Source organism: Bombus pascuorum, chromosome 12, assembly GCF_905332965.1.
Source record: "Bombus pascuorum chromosome 12, iyBomPasc1.1, whole genome shotgun sequence".
Lineage (NCBI taxonomy): Eukaryota > Metazoa > Arthropoda > Insecta > Hymenoptera > Apidae > Bombus > Bombus pascuorum.
The window spans coordinates 4,252,617-4,270,337 of NC_083499.1; the positions used below are offsets into that span (position 1 = coordinate 4,252,617).

The 17,721-nt window shown below is 29.3% G+C and overlaps 3 protein-coding genes across 7 annotated transcripts; 2 read left to right on the forward strand and 1 right to left on the reverse strand.

Annotated features, from left to right (window-relative positions):
• The first annotated feature begins 2 nt into the window (after positions 1 to 2).
• On the forward strand, positions 3 to 5,203 carry LOC132912571 (membrane-bound transcription factor site-1 protease). Of its 2 annotated transcripts, XM_060970084.1 has the most exons (15): positions 3 to 175; positions 296 to 410; positions 714 to 1,252; positions 1,348 to 1,479; positions 1,565 to 1,774; positions 1,850 to 2,034; positions 2,108 to 2,399; positions 2,501 to 2,652; positions 2,754 to 3,034; positions 3,113 to 3,224; positions 3,303 to 3,561; positions 3,648 to 3,922; positions 4,017 to 4,306; positions 4,388 to 4,664; positions 4,740 to 5,203. In XM_060970084.1, exons 3-15 carry the CDS (start codon positions 728 to 730, stop codon positions 5,104 to 5,106), a joined length of 3,357 nt encoding a protein of 1,118 aa, XP_060826067.1. In that variant the 5' UTR covers positions 3 to 175; positions 296 to 410; positions 714 to 727; the 3' UTR covers positions 5,107 to 5,203. The 2 variants fall into 2 exon arrangements, with proteins under 2 accessions (XP_060826067.1, XP_060826066.1); XM_060970083.1 differs by having other exon boundaries at positions 3 to 410.
• A 118-nt stretch (positions 5,204 to 5,321) lies between these two features.
• On the reverse strand, positions 5,322 to 7,202 carry LOC132912579 (replication termination factor 2). Its single transcript, XM_060970099.1, has 3 exons — positions 6,951 to 7,202; positions 6,374 to 6,757; positions 5,322 to 6,301 (listed from the first exon to the last, which is right to left on the reverse strand). The coding sequence occupies exons 1-3, from the start codon at positions 7,017 to 7,019 to the stop codon at positions 5,900 to 5,902; spliced, it is 855 nt and encodes a 284-aa protein (XP_060826082.1). The 5' UTR covers positions 7,020 to 7,202; the 3' UTR covers positions 5,322 to 5,899.
• A 238-nt stretch (positions 7,203 to 7,440) lies between these two features.
• On the forward strand, positions 7,441 to 17,453 carry LOC132912575 (V-type proton ATPase subunit C). 4 transcript variants are annotated; one of them, XM_060970091.1, is made up of 9 exons: positions 7,441 to 7,841; positions 8,825 to 9,146; positions 11,256 to 11,834; positions 15,150 to 15,336; positions 15,450 to 15,548; positions 15,625 to 15,833; positions 15,984 to 16,128; positions 16,196 to 16,340; positions 16,455 to 17,453. In XM_060970091.1, the coding sequence occupies exons 2-9, from the start codon at positions 8,861 to 8,863 to the stop codon at positions 16,548 to 16,550; spliced, it is 1,746 nt and encodes a 581-aa protein (XP_060826074.1). In that variant the 5' UTR covers positions 7,441 to 7,841; positions 8,825 to 8,860; the 3' UTR covers positions 16,551 to 17,453. The 4 variants fall into 4 exon arrangements, with proteins under 4 accessions (XP_060826074.1, XP_060826078.1, XP_060826075.1 ...); XM_060970092.1 differs by lacking the exon at positions 7,441 to 7,841 and adding an exon at positions 8,276 to 8,533; XM_060970093.1 differs by lacking the exon at positions 7,441 to 7,841 and adding an exon at positions 8,642 to 8,752.
• The last annotated feature ends 268 nt before the right edge of the window (positions 17,454 to 17,721 follow it).

Genomic DNA, 17,721 nt, shown 5'->3' on the forward strand with positions numbered 1-17,721 from the left:
ACTTATACTTTTGATATTGACATCATCACTTTGCGATGTGAAGTTCTGTAAACAATACGATAGTAAACTGCATTATGATTTGTTTGTCCGTTGTTTATTGGCACAATTTATATATAATAGAATATACGAGTTGTAATGTAGAGAAGTAAGGGACATACAAATATTAAACGAAAATGTATGTTGTGAATACTTTGATATTTCATTTGAAGTGGATTTTTATTTTAAGAATGTTGAGGTTATGACATCAAAACAAGGTTTTTAACAATAAAAAAACATCTGTATATGTCATTTTTAGATATCTTAAACATTAAATAAGAAATTATTATATTATCTTATTATTGCTCGAAACGTTGAAAAAAAAGCATGGGCAGAGAAAATACAATTTGATAAATTATGTCTCTCTACTACATGTAAGTTTTACAAAGTACAATATGCATGAATTGTAATCTCAATCACATTTATATAAACAGAATTAATTACAAGTTATTTTAATTTTTTTTATTTTAACGTTCAAATATAAATAAAAATGTAGTAGTTTATTATTAAAATTTAAAAAGAAAGTTTCTTTTGTTGTGTTCTACAATGTCATTTTAAAATAATTTATTCTAAATTATATTATATCATAAGTAGATGATTCTATATTTTGTATATTTATTTCCTTATTTAACAATTGTATGTGATATGTGATATTAATTTTCTTATGTATTTTTCAGCTGATATTAATAGTATGAAGCCACATACATGTTGGCTATATGTCTCTTTATTATTACTACTTAATATTGTGATTCGATCATCTCATAATCAAGTAAACTGTTTATTAGAAAAAAACAATTCTATAAACTCTGAACTTAATAATGTACCTAAATTACCATGCCATGGCAATAGCCCTGAACAAGTAAAAGTCCATTTTACTAGCAGAATTGTTGAAAATGAATACATTGTTGCATTTAAAGGCTATTATAAACCACATACACGTGAAAATTACATAAAAGCTGCATTGAATTCATCTGGTATTCATAAGTGGAAAATTTTATTTCGTGACAACTTGGCTAGTAATTATCCAAGTGATTTTGATGTTGTTCTCTTAGAAGAAACAGATAAACATAATGGTCTTAGTGCTTTGACTGATCATCCTCTTATTAGAAGAGTAACTCCTCAAAGACTTGTACAAAGAAGTTTAAAGTTTGTCAATGCATCAGAGGATGCTGATTTTCTAGAATACAAAAATTTCAAAAGAAAAATTAACAATTATGTGAGTTTTTATATTGGACATTTTAATTTTAATTTGTATAATCAAGATAATAATCAATAATAATTTTATTTATCATGACTTATATTGAATTTTAGAACAATCAGTTTTGGCAATCAACCAATCGTCACACATCACGTAGATTATTAAGAGCTATTCCAAGACAAATTACAAGTATACTTCAAGCTGATGCTTTATGGGGTATGGGTGTTACTGGAAATGGAGTCAAGGTGGGTAATTTTGTTTGGGATATAGGTCTTAAGAAATTAAATAAATTGAAATAATATTTATTATATACATAATAATTATTATTAGGTAGCAATATTTGATACTGGACTAGCAGCTAGTCACCCACATTTTAAAAAAATTAAAGAACGTTCAAATTGGACAAATGAAAAAACACTAGAAGATGGTTTAGGTCATGGGACATTTGTAGCTGGAGTTATTGCATCATCTTGTATAGATTGTCTTGGTTTTGCACCTGATGCTGAACTTCACATATTTCGTGTTTTTACTAATACTCAGGTATGTTTATCAGTATATTCAGTATATCTAATTTTCACTTAACTTCAAACATCAGAACATCCTTGCTTTTCACAGGTATCATACACATCGTGGTTTTTAGACGCATTCAATTATGCTATTCTTACAAAAGTTACTGTACTGAATCTTAGTATTGGAGGACCAGATTTTATGGACCATCCATTCGTTGATAAAGTATGGGAATTAACAGCAAATGGTGTAATTATGGTTTCTGCTATTGGTAATGATGGACCTTTATATGGGTAAGGAATTTTCTCTATATTTATTTCTCTTAATTTTATAATACACCAATAAATGGTATCTCATTTAATATAGCACCCTAAATAATCCTGCGGATCAGATGGATGTCATTGGAGTAGGTGGAATCAACTGGGAGGATCAAATAGCAAGATTTTCGTCACGTGGTATGACTACATGGGAGTTACCATCAGGATATGGGAGAGTAAAACCTGATTTAGTTACATATGGATCAGGAGTACGAGGTTCTGCATTACAAGCAGGTTGTAGAACCTTATCTGGAACTTCTGTTGCTAGTCCTGTTGTTGCTGGAGCTGTAGCACTTTTAGCCAGTGGGTTTGTACAAGCAGATGGATCTGTTAAACAAAGAGTAATTATATATCAAATCTTTATCTTCTTGTACATTTATCTCTTCTATAAATAAATATAGATAAATGTTTAATGACAAAATTATTATTTTAATTATTTTAGATTACTCCAGCAAGTATGAAACAAGCATTACTTACTTCTGCACGTCGTTTATCGGGAGTTGGAATGTTTGAACAAGGTGCTGGAAAGCTAGATCTTTTACGAGCATTTCATTTTCTACGTTCGTATACACCTATCGCTACACTAAGCCCAAGGTAATTACTTTCTTATATTATACAGTTCATTATTTTAATATTAATTATAATATATAAAATGGTGTATAATATGATACATAAACTATGATGCACATTATTAGTTATATAGACTTAACTGAATGTCAGTATATGTGGCCATACTGTACACAAGCTGTATATCATACTGGTATGCCTACAATTGTAAATATAACTATAATAAATGGCTTGGGAGTATCTGGTCATGTAACAGAGCTTGTATGGCATCCGTATACCGGCAATGGTAACGGTGAGCGAATCGATGTATCAGTAACTTATAGTGATGTTCTTTGGCCATGGTCTGGATGGTTAGCAGTTGCTATAACAGTTCCACCATCAGCTCGTGGTTGGCAAGGCATAGCACAAGGTTGAAATTATTTCTATTTCTAATATATTAAATAATACTCTATAATATTATTATGTTAGAATTTAATTCTATAAATAGGTCATATATCGGTTACAATTGAGTCACCGCCAAGTGACGGAGAAGAAAAAGTAAGACAATCTAAAATAGAATTACCCCTAAAAGCAAAAGTTATTCCTACACCTCCCCATCAGTAAGTATCAGAAAGAAGTTTTAGTTATAGTATAGAATTTTGCTATACAACTAAAATTGAATAACATTTCCTTAATAGTAAACGTATCCTATGGGATCAATTTCACAATCTGCGTTATCCTCCCGGATACTTCCCGCGAGATGATTTACGTGTAAAAAATGACCCACTTGATTGGAACGGTGACCATATTCATACTAACTTTAAAGATATGTATCAGCATTTACGTAATGCTGGTTATTATTTAGAGGTACTTGGTGCTCCATTCACTTGTTTTAATGCCAAAAATTATGGTACCTTACTCATTGTCGATAGTGAAGAAGAGTTTTTTCCTGAAGAGGTAATATTATACGTGTTATATAATGTTCAATAATATTTTCTGGTAATGTTTAATTAATTTAAAATTTACAAAAAACTATGTTTCAGGTAGCTAAATTAAGGAAAGATGTAGAAGAAGAAGGTCTTTCTGTAGTCATATTTGCAGATTGGTATAATGTCACTGTTATGAGGAAAGTGAAATTTTATGATGAAAATACTCGGCAATGGTGGATACCAGATACAGGAGGTGCGAATGTGCCAGCTTTGAATGATTTACTATATCCTAACTGGGGAATTGCATTTGGTGACCAAGTACGCAATGGTCAATTTACTCTTGGTCAACATCCTCCTGTTACTTTTGCTTCTGGTACTACAATCACTCGGTATGTAATATAATAAATATCATAGCTAACTATTTAAATTATATATATATTGACTTTAATAATGAGATAAAATATATTTTTTACATTTATCAAGATTTCCAAAGGATGGAGTTATTCTTTATGCAGAATTACATGACCAAGGGCAGGAACTTTTGCTTGAATCAGAATCAAGATCTACAATCCCAGTGCCAATTCTCGGACTTTTTCAAACCAACGGTTATGTAAATATGAAAAAACTGTATAATGACAATTACAGTAACAACGAGATAGTGGAGAAAGAAAATGTGGAAAAAAATAATATGAAAGATCAAACAAAAATTGTATCAGGTAGAATTGTAGTATATGGGGATTCAAATTGTATCGATGACAGCCATTTACAAAAACGTACGTTTCTTTCATGAAATCTTTAACTTAGTAATTATATTATTTTTTATTGTTTAATTAAAACTATATGTTATTTTTTAGCTTGTTTTTGGATGCTTGATGCTATACTGGAATATACAACAACGGGACATATCGCAACTGTTTTTACAGACGAAAGTCAAACTAAGGCAAAAGTTCTTGAGAAGTCTAGTATTTTAGACAGTAATGAATTACCTCAACGTATGGAAGGAAGTTATTTGAAACGTCATAGTAAAGTATTACTGCCTGAAAATACTAATGCTGGTCATATTAGACCACTTCCATCTTGTCCTACTATTACTCCTGCTATTCCAAAACCTTTAAACGAATCTGTTCCTTTGTAAGTTATTATAAATGTTATTAAATTTCATTCGATAAATGAGTACATTACAGTATAACTTTAATTTTATTTCAGAAATCTTTATAAGCCTCAAAAACTATTGTCTGTTGGAGACACAATAGTTGCTATAAATCCAGTTCTACAAGATTCAAGTCCATTATGGCTTAGAAGACGTGTTGGAGGTGCAAATATTCCTACATTACATCACGCAGATCGAAATAATATTGATGAATTAAAACAAAATGATCAAGATAATGGTATAATACTTACAAGTAAGTGGAGTTACATGGGAGGAATAATAATTGTAGCAAGTATTTTTTTTTACTTATTAAATCGATGGAATTGCTTAATAACAAAAAGGCATTCTCGAAGAAAACGAACAGTCGGTAGATTACGCAGAGTTATTCAAACAATTTCTCTACGCAGAGTGCCTCAAATGTGACTGTGTATTTGACATACCTTCAACTAATGCAAGATAATGTTCAATTATCTGTGGTAAACGCTTAAAAATATAACAAACTATATTATGTGCCTTTAAATATATAGTACTCAAGATAAATCTAAAAGTTACATAAATTATTTTGATAAATTTTATGTGTTGTTGATTAATTTTGTATAGTGCAAGTTTCTGTTGATATACAGATATAAAATGCAAGATTACCCTATTATTTCGTTTATCAAGCATATAAGTGAAAAATAAAAATAAGGACACAAACACTTTACATATAAAAATATATATACATTAAAATATATTAGTAAAATGCATGGAATAAAGTAAATATAAATTTGCACGATAAATTATAAAAACATCATTTTAGAGTCAATATTGACAATATTTTATATGTTTATATTTTTTCAAATATTTTAATATTTTAATTAATAGAACACTCATTTGCTTTAGGTTAACAAATATATATATATACAAAAAATGTATTATCAACTTATTATTAACTTGTGGTTATAATAATTATTAGATTTTGTATAATGACATCATCATCCATTTTTGTTACAAACAAATAATAATATAATATTATTAGCTTACAAATGTTGCTACTTTGTAATATAGGCTACAAAAATTCCATAAATAAAACTGTTTTTATATATAAAGCTATTTAATTAATGACACAGAAACGATTTCAATGTTTACAATGTGTTTGCAATGAATTTTAAGTATAATATTTTTTATATAAACATAATATTAATTACTTTTAGAACATTCACATTGAAATTATATTTTAATTATAAAATGGATTATATGTGACCCAATGTGCCCTATCTTGTTCTGCTGCAGATTTATGAGTCGTAAAAATACTTTTGAATACTTCTGATGCTTTGGGATCTTTAGCAACACTGTAATTATCTTTAACTTTTTTATATGCTGGATCTTCAGCTTCAGTCCTATTACCATTGACCTTCACAGTACCATTTTTCTCCTCTTTCCTCATTTTTTTCTTTGGTACTTCCTCTTGTCTAACATCTTGTGTTTGATTATCTTCATTATGTTTCTGTTTCTTAGATTTTTTCTGAGCTGTTTTTCGTTGGGTCATATTTTCTTCCATTAATTTAAGATCATCACCTTCTGCATTTATAATAACAATATCTGTTTCGGTAAAAGGCTGTTGACATTGATGACATATCTGAAATATATTATAACATAGAAATCTCAATATGTTTCTTTTAATTTTTATACTTATAATAAAACTGCCTACCTTACTTCTGACTTCTTTAAGTGCTCTTTCACTCATTACACAGCCACATGACCATAAAAAGCAGAATTTATACTTTCCATTCATTTCTAGTCCAATAAGTGGACAAATATATGGACTCTTTCTTTCATCAATATAACAATCTCCTTTTTTTGCTTTGTTACCCTCAAATGCTGGATTAGATGTTAAATTTAGGTTTTTTATGTCTTTCAAAGTTTTAATATGTTGTGCTGATTCTGGAAGGGTATTTCGATCAAGGAGGCCTTCTAATACAGACTCTTTACTATAAAGACGACCTAAAGCACAACCAACAACTGGTGGTTGTAATGGTAATTGTTTAATTGTACAATGTCTCCACTTAAATGCTAACTCTGCTTCCTTATCTTTCTGCAATTGATTATAAATAATTATATATAATTTTATTTCAGTTAAATACACAGTATGATAAGGAATTAATTTTTGTAAACTAAAATTGATGATGTTTTATATGTCATTTATATGGCATTATATGTCATTCTTTTAGTAAATGGATGATATATAATAAACCTTATTACATAGATAGTATTACGTAGAAAATTACTTGTTCTGGTTTCTTTTTGACTCTGACGAGTTCATCTCTGCGAGGAATAGTTCCACCATCACAACCCATGATATATCGTAGATTAAATTAAAAATACGATTACGATTTTTAATCCTAAGCAGATCTGTGTCAAATGCTGTTAAGGACTATACGACAACCAACAGCCTCCTCTTTGCCACAATGTCAAAAGCACAGTGTAAGGTGTAAACAGAGAGAAAATTTCCTCTCTAGTGTAATATAAAGATATCTCGTGTTTTGATGACGCACCTCTATCCTATTGGTGTATTTGTGACGATTATTAGGTAGTGTGAGTAGTGATTATTTCCTCTAGCCATCACTGTCGCTAGAGACATCTTCGTTAGAAAGGCATAGACGTGTACATTAATGAGATGTAGTAATATAAATTCTAATAGTGATATTATTAGCAAAAAGTAGTAATATATAACACTGGATACGGTATGCAGTTTACAGTATCTCAACCAAAGATGAGTACTAATGAATAGGTGTGAAGTAGGAGATGAGACCTCTCGCTGTGCATATTCATATTTCTCGCATCCAACCAAAAACATCGGAGTATGCGTATAGTTCCGCTGTTTAACCGCTAGAGGCAGTAATTCGTGAAGCATAATTTGATTGAATTTCTCCCATACTCATTGGCAATCTCTCTACTCATCTCTGGTTCTAAATCAGCTGATGATTCTTTTAGTTTATGCTTTAGTTGCCGGGCGGGTCGTAAGACAGCAGCACAAAATTGTCATCACGTGAGGTCACAATGGTTTCTGATATAGTTTCGACGATTGAGTGATTAGAACAGCGAATGTTTTAAATTTCTAAAGAAATTCAAGCATCTACCGTGTTTTGCAAGTAAAGGTACAAATTGAAATATCTGGGGTAAGTAGAAGCAATTTGTTTCGCGTTTAAAATAAATCAATGATCAATAAATTATGATTAAATAGAAAGTGCTTTTAACTCATGTTTTACGATTAAGAAGAAATTGAAGATTATTGTCAAATATAATATTAAGATTGTGATACTTGTTTTTGAGCCACTCAATGCAATATATTGTGTGTTCATTATATTGATTGATATTAAGCTTCCAGATTGTTCGAAATTTAATGTACGACGTATTTTTTATGAAAACGATCAGATCTATTGTATTATCGATTTTATACTGGTTTAATAGTGGGCGCCATTAAGTCATCTCAATGATAAGCTCGACTTTGCACTAAACATTTTGTATAGTCCTATCAATTTAGGACCATCTCTTTTGTAATTTTATGAACACTTGTCATTTCCATATATTGATCGTTCTGTAAGTTCGGCGCGCCATTCTTGCACTTAGTATATGTCACGTGGAAAGCGCGCCTAATTACATAATATAATACCACAGTGAAAGAAATATGTTGTGCCACACCCCCTTTTTTTATTTCATTTTTCAAAGCTTTGCAAATGTTTCAATTATTTAGAATTCTGAATTTCGCACCACCATTTACTTACACACGAATAAGTAACGAATCCATGGACGATACTCGTAGAATTATAATGTTAATTTGATAGATTAGCTACGTTTGATAGACAATCAGGTGATTGTTGACAAAATTACTTTTCTCTACAGCCAATTCTCAACTCAAAAATGTATTTGTCATAGATAAATTATACAATTATTTTAATACAAAATACCACTCTAATATTTCTATAGAGATTTGAATAAATATATAGAAAATTATTTGATGTTTATATGTTTGAGAAATGTTAAAAGATTGAATAAAATTTGCTATACAAAATATAATACAAATAAATAGGTATATAACACTATAAAATATGACAATTTATGTGAACGAAATACATAACATTTCTACAATACAATTTTTCAGATATACTAAGTCATCTACATTGGAACATTGTCCAAAATGACAGAATATTGGTTAATATCCGCACCTGGAGATAAAACATGTCAACAGACATGGGAAACCATGAACAATTTGACATCAAAACAACATTCTTTGTCAGTCAACTACAAATTTCATATCCCAGATTTAAAGGTGGGAACATTGGACCAACTGGTTGGCTTATCAGATGATCTAGGAAAACTTGATGCTTATGTTGAACAAGTAACACGCAAGGTGGCAACATACCTAGGAGAAGTTTTAGAAGATCAGAGAGACAAGCTACATGAAAATCTTTTGGCTAACAATAGTGAGTACAAATATTGGTGTGTTTATGTTTTTAAAATTTATTCTATAATTTAAATTTATATATATAATCTATTCTTTAATATAAGAGAACAGATTATTGAAAAAGTCAAGGATTCAAAATTATCAACTTTCTATCCAATGTTGCTTCAAATAGAATGCTTCAATATTAAAGATTTGTCAAAATATTGGTATTATATTATTATATCATGGTATTTTATCTTTTTGGATCCTTACAAACAGGTATCGATCGATTTTTTGTGTATGATGTTTTAACAATAAAATAATATTGGTTGGCAAAGACATCAATGAATACTATACACAACACAAAACATGCACACAACTTAGAATTTTTCTTTAACAATGATCTTAAACATGTATCAGTTGATTTTCTAAAAATTTTAATTTATTCATTGATAATAATAATAATAGCACGATTAGAGTCTTTGATCCTTTTCCTCAGTACCCTACATTAATAGATTGATAGATGGAAACAAAATTTTGTCTGTGTACGCTAATAATCAAATAACAACAATATTATTTTTTTACAAATTGTCTTAATAGACATGTTTTTTTATTGAGGATAATATGCAGACAAAATACTTGTGGCTATAGCACACAGTAATTAACATTCTTAAATATGATATGTACCATACATCTTTTTTATTAAACTTTTCAACATTTAGTTGAAAGAATCTGTATTATAAAAGGTTTTCCTGTAATATATTAAAATGTCTGTTTGAATGTAAAGTATTCTAAATTCTATATAATAAATAAACAATCAAGTAATTTGAACAATTATCCTTGAAAGAAAAACATTAAAAATTATATGCCTATTTATTTTTATGAGTAACATAGTCTATGTCAATCTGTTATAGTCAGTATGATTATTACTTAAGTGCATAAAATCAGTGTTTCTTTCTTTACCTTTTTCAATTTTTTACTTTATTAAGAAATTAAGAATTTTAGTTAATGTGCAAGATATGATGGTACACATCATATTTTGGCATATGATTTACATATCTGTAGAATGCTTATTACTATAATTGGATTAGAATTCATTTATTTTATTATTTATAACAAATATTTTCTCATATTTATGGTGTTGCTTGGCTTGCTTTGTTTAATTTGGACCACATTAACCCTATTTCCCTACCTTATTATTTTCTTAACAAATGCTCATACATGTGCACCATCAAAGATGTATAAAGCTACAAAAAATTTTAGTACACAAACATGCAGTATCATCATATATTGAAATATATGTAGAAGAAATATTTCAAATATACAGTGATTTAGAGATATAGACCACATTTTTTATTAAAAATTTACAAAGGACGCAAGGAGTTGCTTGGGTTACTGTGGTCACCAAGCTCGAATTAGTTATTACACGGATTTTTTTCCTTTTTTCTTCAGTTATTTTATACCCTTGGCATTATTAATCATTTGCAATTTAAGTTGACATTATCGCATATAATTTGCTCATTTTGTCTTTAGTTCCTTTATTCATTTTGATTATGTCTTGTTTTCCTTTTGTTTTCGTTTTTTCTTTCTTTCATTCTTTTGTTGCTTTTGCCACTTCGGAGTATTTAACGGAAATCTTCCTTTAAGATCTAGATGGTACTTTATTTGCAAAATGTAGTAACGAAAAAGATAGGAATCAACAAATTTTTAACAAGTATAGTAATCTTATTAATAACTGAATATTGTAATCATGAGGTGCATAGTTTTTATAAATACAATTATTTAAATATAGATCTAACCTATTATTTTTTTTAGTAAAAACTGCATATCTCACTAGTTTCTTATGTTACAAATGTAAACGCGATACTCTTAATATGTATACTCACTAGTGAAATAATAAAAATTAACATTCATTTATGATGTGTAAAACTATCCATTTATTAAAGTCGTATTTGCGTGATCAAATTTTTAATGAAATAGAGAGGTTGTCTATGCGCTAAATACTCCGTGACTTCTCTTTTCTTTTTTTTGAGTTATTTTGATTGAGTTTCGACAGCATTGTCGTTAGGCATTTGCGTAGGACGCAATAATAGTTGAACGAGACGTAAGAAAAATCGCGCGGAGATTGGGACTGGGCTGTAATGGATAGGTCAAACGTCAGTGGATGGGGAGAGCTCGAGCCCCGAAGGGGGTCCGGACACCCCGCCAAACACCCCCGTCACCCCATCACACAAGTCTTCAAAGGAGCATCACAAGCAGTGGAAGGAATCGGAGAAATGTGAACCAGAACCAGCCGCCTGTTTAGGTCAGCATCATCACCAGCGTCATCATCATCATGAGCATCATCATAGTCATAAACATCACAATCATCCTTCTGAAACCGAAAAGAAATCATCATATAGTCCTCAGGGCATCTGTGATGTCAAATCATCAAATGATCCTTTATCAGCATATTCATGCTACCATGCGCATTGGTGCGCTGCTTCTACCTCTTCCACACCTATTCCTAGTCCTACTCCCACGAGTCCGAGTCTTTCCCTTTCATCAAACTGTAGCAGTGAAGGAGAGACCAGATGGCAGTCGGCGACACGTCATCGGACTACTGAGAAAGCAGATCGATCTACCTCCAATCGCAAATCGCTCGGCAATGACGACGACGAAGACGATGCGGACCAAAACAACGACCAAGACCAAGACCAAGACCATAGCGGCAATTTGCCCAATCCAGGTACCCGTCCTATCACCGCCAGGTCAACCCGTCGAACCTTTTCTCCCAACATAGCTGCGAGACTTGTTCAAACCTACTTTCCTGTGCACCTCGTGATTCGCCCGTTTAGCGACCGATTCTTGTCTTGTCTTATCTCCTTTGGAGGTAGATATAGGAGAGAAAGAAAGTGAGAGAGAGAGAGAAAGAAAGAGAGAGAGGTTGTCATTTCATAGTATTGAAAGTTTTGAAACAATGATCTTCGCATGCAGCTTTTGCTTAGAGGAAAAAGAACAAGAATAATTGAAACTCACGTTGTTTCAGTTTTTCCCAGTCACTATATATTGAAAGCGTCTTTATGATCCTAGTGCGCATTTCCTTCAGTGTCAATTTTGCACAACTATGCACTACATATATGCAATGTTTGTAATGCTAAAATATTTTATGCCAAATCTTGCCTCCAATGTAATAAATTATTTCAAATCTTCTTAAATGTTAATGTGCTATGTCAAATGAGAAAGCATTGCTTATTACATATTTTATTTTTTATTTTTTGTCACTGTAATAAATTTTCTACACTCTGTTATAATTGAATTTGCATTATTCAAAAGACACAATTTTCTTTGTATTAGTGACTAAATATATGTTACATATTTGTATATACTTTGACAATTTAAAAAAAAAAAAAAAAATAGAAAGGTAGAAAGAATATTAAAGCACATTATAAAAGTCATGACAATCTCTCTCGAATGCTTACAGCATACACCAAGTGAGACAGTACCAAAAGGAAAAAGATACTTGGTTTAGTTTACTTAGTTTGTGATTCAAAATACAGAAGCCTAGTATATCAAATATTTTGTGTTGTACCACAGTAATTTCCTCGATGATATTTCTACAATATTTCTTGTGCACGCAGGAATTAAAAAATTGGAAGATAACAAAGACAGCTGCCCATGTTCTAGCACATTTTAATTGCAGCAAATGTGCGTACATTCTTAAAGTTTATTTTTCGGGAAATGCTCTAGTTTGTTTTAAGTTCTTAGCTAGTTCTTTTTCACTCCTGCGTCCTAGTGGTGAACAAGTACAAAACACATTAAGGGACTATCTAATTTTGTGTTAAAATTCATTTTTAATGATATGAGAGTGTTCTATTTGATTAATATTTTTTAGAAATCATTCAATAAATTGTTCCAGGTGCTGTGGACGAATGAATGAACACATAGTATATTACCTCAATCATTATCAACCTTATTTTTCTTAACATTTTAACTGCTTCTTTTTTATAACTTCTTTACTTCATGTTCTTTTATACCATACTTCGTTTCAATTTTCCTATGTATAACATTTTTTTATGTATTATTTTTAAAAGATACATGTTTAAATAAATACTAAATTTACTAAAGATTACTCATATACAAAAAAAGAAGGAAAGTTACAATATGTTAGTATAATAAGTTGGTCTGATGTAATTATTTTGTCATTACATTAAGTTACTTAAATAATTTATATATACCATTATTAAAGTTAAAATTTATGATTGTGAATCAGAAAATCTTGTGGATTTAAAATTCATATCCATAAATACAGACTAAAGTATGGTTTAAGAACAATTATAAGAAGTATGCTATATTTAAAACACAGTTACACAATCTTAGTAATAACTTTATTTCTTTCAATACATTTTTTAGCATTTTCCTATACCTAGCTTTTACATGCTTTCAAACCATTACTTTTTATAATTTTCATAGAAAGACTATTGCACAAACTATAATACATGTACTCATATGTATTATGGACGTTAGCACAGACTACAGATGAGACACAATTAACAAAAATTTTAAAACACTTATCGATCGGTACATGGACTTACAACATACTGTTTCGCATGATAAGATAAATTTTAATGACAGTATGGTGCTCAGTACCCTTCAACACTACAAGTTATCCATATCACAGAGAACATCCTACTGATCAACTTTTATAAAATACTTCATAAACAGTTAGCATGAAATGCTTAAATATCTTAGTTTAGCCGTATACTATGTCTATGTTACTATTGTTCATGCTACATCATTTAGGTCTCTAATATACACAAGTCAAACATGATATCTTAAAAATACTAATTAAAAGATACAAACTATTTACATAGCATCAATGATCATCATATTTCAGTAGTTTTCACTGCATTCATAATTTAATGAAACAAGTGTACATGCGTGCATGCGTGCGTGTGTGCTTATTCATAAAAAATTATCCATTGACAGTTTCATGAAAGGACATGATAACATAGTTCAAAATCCATCAGTAGTTACAGAGTTATCATAAATTTTGTTTGAATGAATATTTTGTCAAAAAGCTTTTTTTTATTGATAATAAAAAGAAATTGCAGTGAAGCAAATCTTACAACATTGAATTAAAGGGACTAGCTGGAACTACTTAATTCTGAAACTTCACGATTCATTCAAACGTGATTTACGAGTAATTCTTTTTCATTACAGATATATAAGTTAATTAATTTGAGCTAATGTCTACTTAAAAATGTTATGTATTGAAAAGAAAGATTAACTTTACTTAAATGAAATGAATTTTACAATAAGAAAGAATTGATAACATAAAGTGCTTCTATACATTCATGTTTGCATGCTGTATTTTTGTTAATGTCTCGCTTATTCTTGTAACGCTAATAATAAGTAAGGAGCGTACTAGAATCAAAAAATGAGTTTAGTAGAAACAGTCTTTCTCTGTTATCTTATTATTATCAATACTCTCCTTATCACAGAGTCAATCTACAAAATTATTTTAATTGTGGTTCAGCTAAAATTAATTTAATTAGATATGTACTCATATGCATAATTTTATTGTACACATGCAGACTTATAATTTTCTTTTCTTTTTTTAACTAGCATAAAAAAAACATAATGTAAGTAGTAATATTATTATTTTCTTTAAAGAGAAGTTTAGAATTTTTTATTACTTTTCTTATGAACATAAAAATATAATAAAAATGTGTGAGAAAATATTTAAAAATGAAAAATGTAAATATTACAGTTGATAAAATTAGATGTTACAGATATATTTCTGCATTTGTACAATATATCTACAATTCAACAGAGCTTTATCATTTCCAGCTTATAAACTTTATCAAATCATTAAAAATATATTCAGTATTCCATTTATAAACACACTTAAACATTAATTATACTACATGTAATTTAAACATTGCATGTTACTTATGATTCCACATTTTCAAAATTGTACCAAGCTCTGTTTGAATATTTATATAGAAAATGAAGATGGTTATCTCACAGAACAATTACACTAACATTTTAAATTTACTAGGTGATCTACCATCATATATAACTCGATTCCAGTGGGATATGGCAAAGTATCCTATCAAACAATCATTGAGAAATATTGCTGACATTATCAGTAAACAAGTGGGTCAAATTGATGCTGATCTTAAAACTAAATCTACAACATATAATAATTTGAAAGGAAGTTTACAAAATCTTGAAAAGAAGCAAACGTAAGTTATAACTTTTTATTACCGAACATTTCATATATGTAAACTATTATTGATTTTACTTAAGACTTCTATATCTTGAAAGTTATTTAAGGAAGATAATTGTTATTATATAGAGGAAGCTTATTAACAAGAAATTTGGCAGATTTAGTGAAGAAGGAACACTTTATCTTGGATAGCGAATATTTAACTACTTTGCTTGTAATCGTCCCAAGGTAAACTTACTTAACAAATTTTGTAATTGCTGCTATTTCTTTAGATGATACAAAATTTTTTCTATGAAATGTTTAGAGCAAATTTCCAGGAATGGCATAGTGGATATGAAAAGTTAACGAAAATGATAGTACCACGTACCACACAACTCATTGCTCAAGATGTTGAGTATGGATTATTTACTGTTACTTTGTTCAAAAAAGTTATCGATGAATTTAAATTACATGCACGTGAAAAGAAATTCATTGTTCGTGATTTTACATATAATGAAGAGGAATTAGCAGCAGGTACTTAATGTCTTGTTACAAACTTCTATTTCTATTTATAACAAGTACTTTCTTTTTATTTACATACAAATTAGTTTATACAATTTTTAGTTTTATAGTAGAGACATTGATATTATTTGCAATTATGAAATTTATTAAAATATGTTATAGGAAAAAATGAGATAACAAAATTGGTAACAGATAAAAAGAAACAATTTGGGCCTCTTGTACGTTGGTTAAAAGTTAACTTTAGTGAATGTTTCTGTGCATGGATTCATGTTAAAGCTTTGCGCGTATTTGTAGAATCTGTCCTAAGGTAAATAATCATTTGATGTTACAAAGCTTACATATAATCATATATCGATTAAATTATGACTTATTAGGTATGGATTACCTGTAAATTTTCAAGCGATATTATTGCACCCTCATAAAAAATGTGCAAGGCGTTTACGTGATGTTCTGAATCAGCATTACGCTCATTTAGATTCCTCTGCTACAACATCGTCTGGTGCACAAGGAAATCAAGATGTAAGTTGTAACATTTTAATAATAGATTATTTTAAAGGAATTTACTTTGATTTCTTTATAAAAATTCTGTCATGTATTACCTAATATCTTTTTCCTATTTGTCTGTTCAAACAGAGCGTGGATATACCAGGGTTAGGTTTTGGCCAAAATGACTATTTCCCTTATGTGTATTATAAAATCAACGTAGATATGGTTGACAATAAGGTCTAATTATTGAAGTGATGAGTCTATTTTCTTATATTTTAAATATCCTTTCATTTACATAAAACATACTTCCATATCTCCAGGTACTTAAAGCAGGTGCGTATAAAGTAGTTTGTATGAACTATGATCATTTCTGTTTACATGAACTACGATATATTGCATTTTTTAAAACTTTGCTACGATCTTGATTTTCAATGTAAATGTAATTATTATTGATTCACTTCCAGGAGTATATCAAATATTTACTCAAAATTGATATTTTTATAGTACATCAAAATGCCTGGAGAGATGTATGTACTTTGATATTAGCTTAATATAAACTATGCATAATAGAATGCACAATCATTTGTATAAATTTTAGCAGACGAATTTGAATACATCTTGCAAATTTTCTTTTTTTTTTAAACAGGCTATATTTAATTGAACAAAAGACATTAGTACAAATGAGACTCATAATATGGTTATATACTTTAAATTTACAGCTTTAAAGAAAACTGAATATATTAAAGATTAACAACCATAATAATCACATTCTGCGTAAAATGCCTGTATAAATGTACCAAAATTCTCACAATTAAATATAGCACAACCTATTTTATATAGTACTACATGAAGAGCAAAAAAATATATTGTGCCAGAATAGAAATTCTGCAATGTAGAATTGTATTATGTTATGTATTGCTTATAAAATTAAGACCATTGTGAATATTGTTATAAAGAAGAAAGTGCATCTTGTTACAAGAACATATGTCATAATATCTGTTTTGATTCAAATGCTTTTACCATGTTCATTCAATAGGTCTTCATAATACATATTGTATTATGCGACAACTAGTAAAATAAGTGTTATTGAAGTGTTAAGATACTGTAAATTTATTTCACTAATATTAAAAACTAATGTTTTAACAATGCAGAGTGTACCAGATACATGCTAATGTATCAATGTTACTTATTAAAAACTATAAAACTGCAAAACATTAGTGGAACTCTTAAAGTATTATTATTAACATTATCTTTCAAGTTTTAATGATATATAAAACTTTTCATTTTATAATAAATACAATTGAAGTATTAAATATTGATTTGAAGGCTGCACAAAAATGAAAAGTAATATACGGAATCGCTATGGTGCATGTTGTTCAAACAGGTTGTATTATAAATACTTTATGTATAGAAA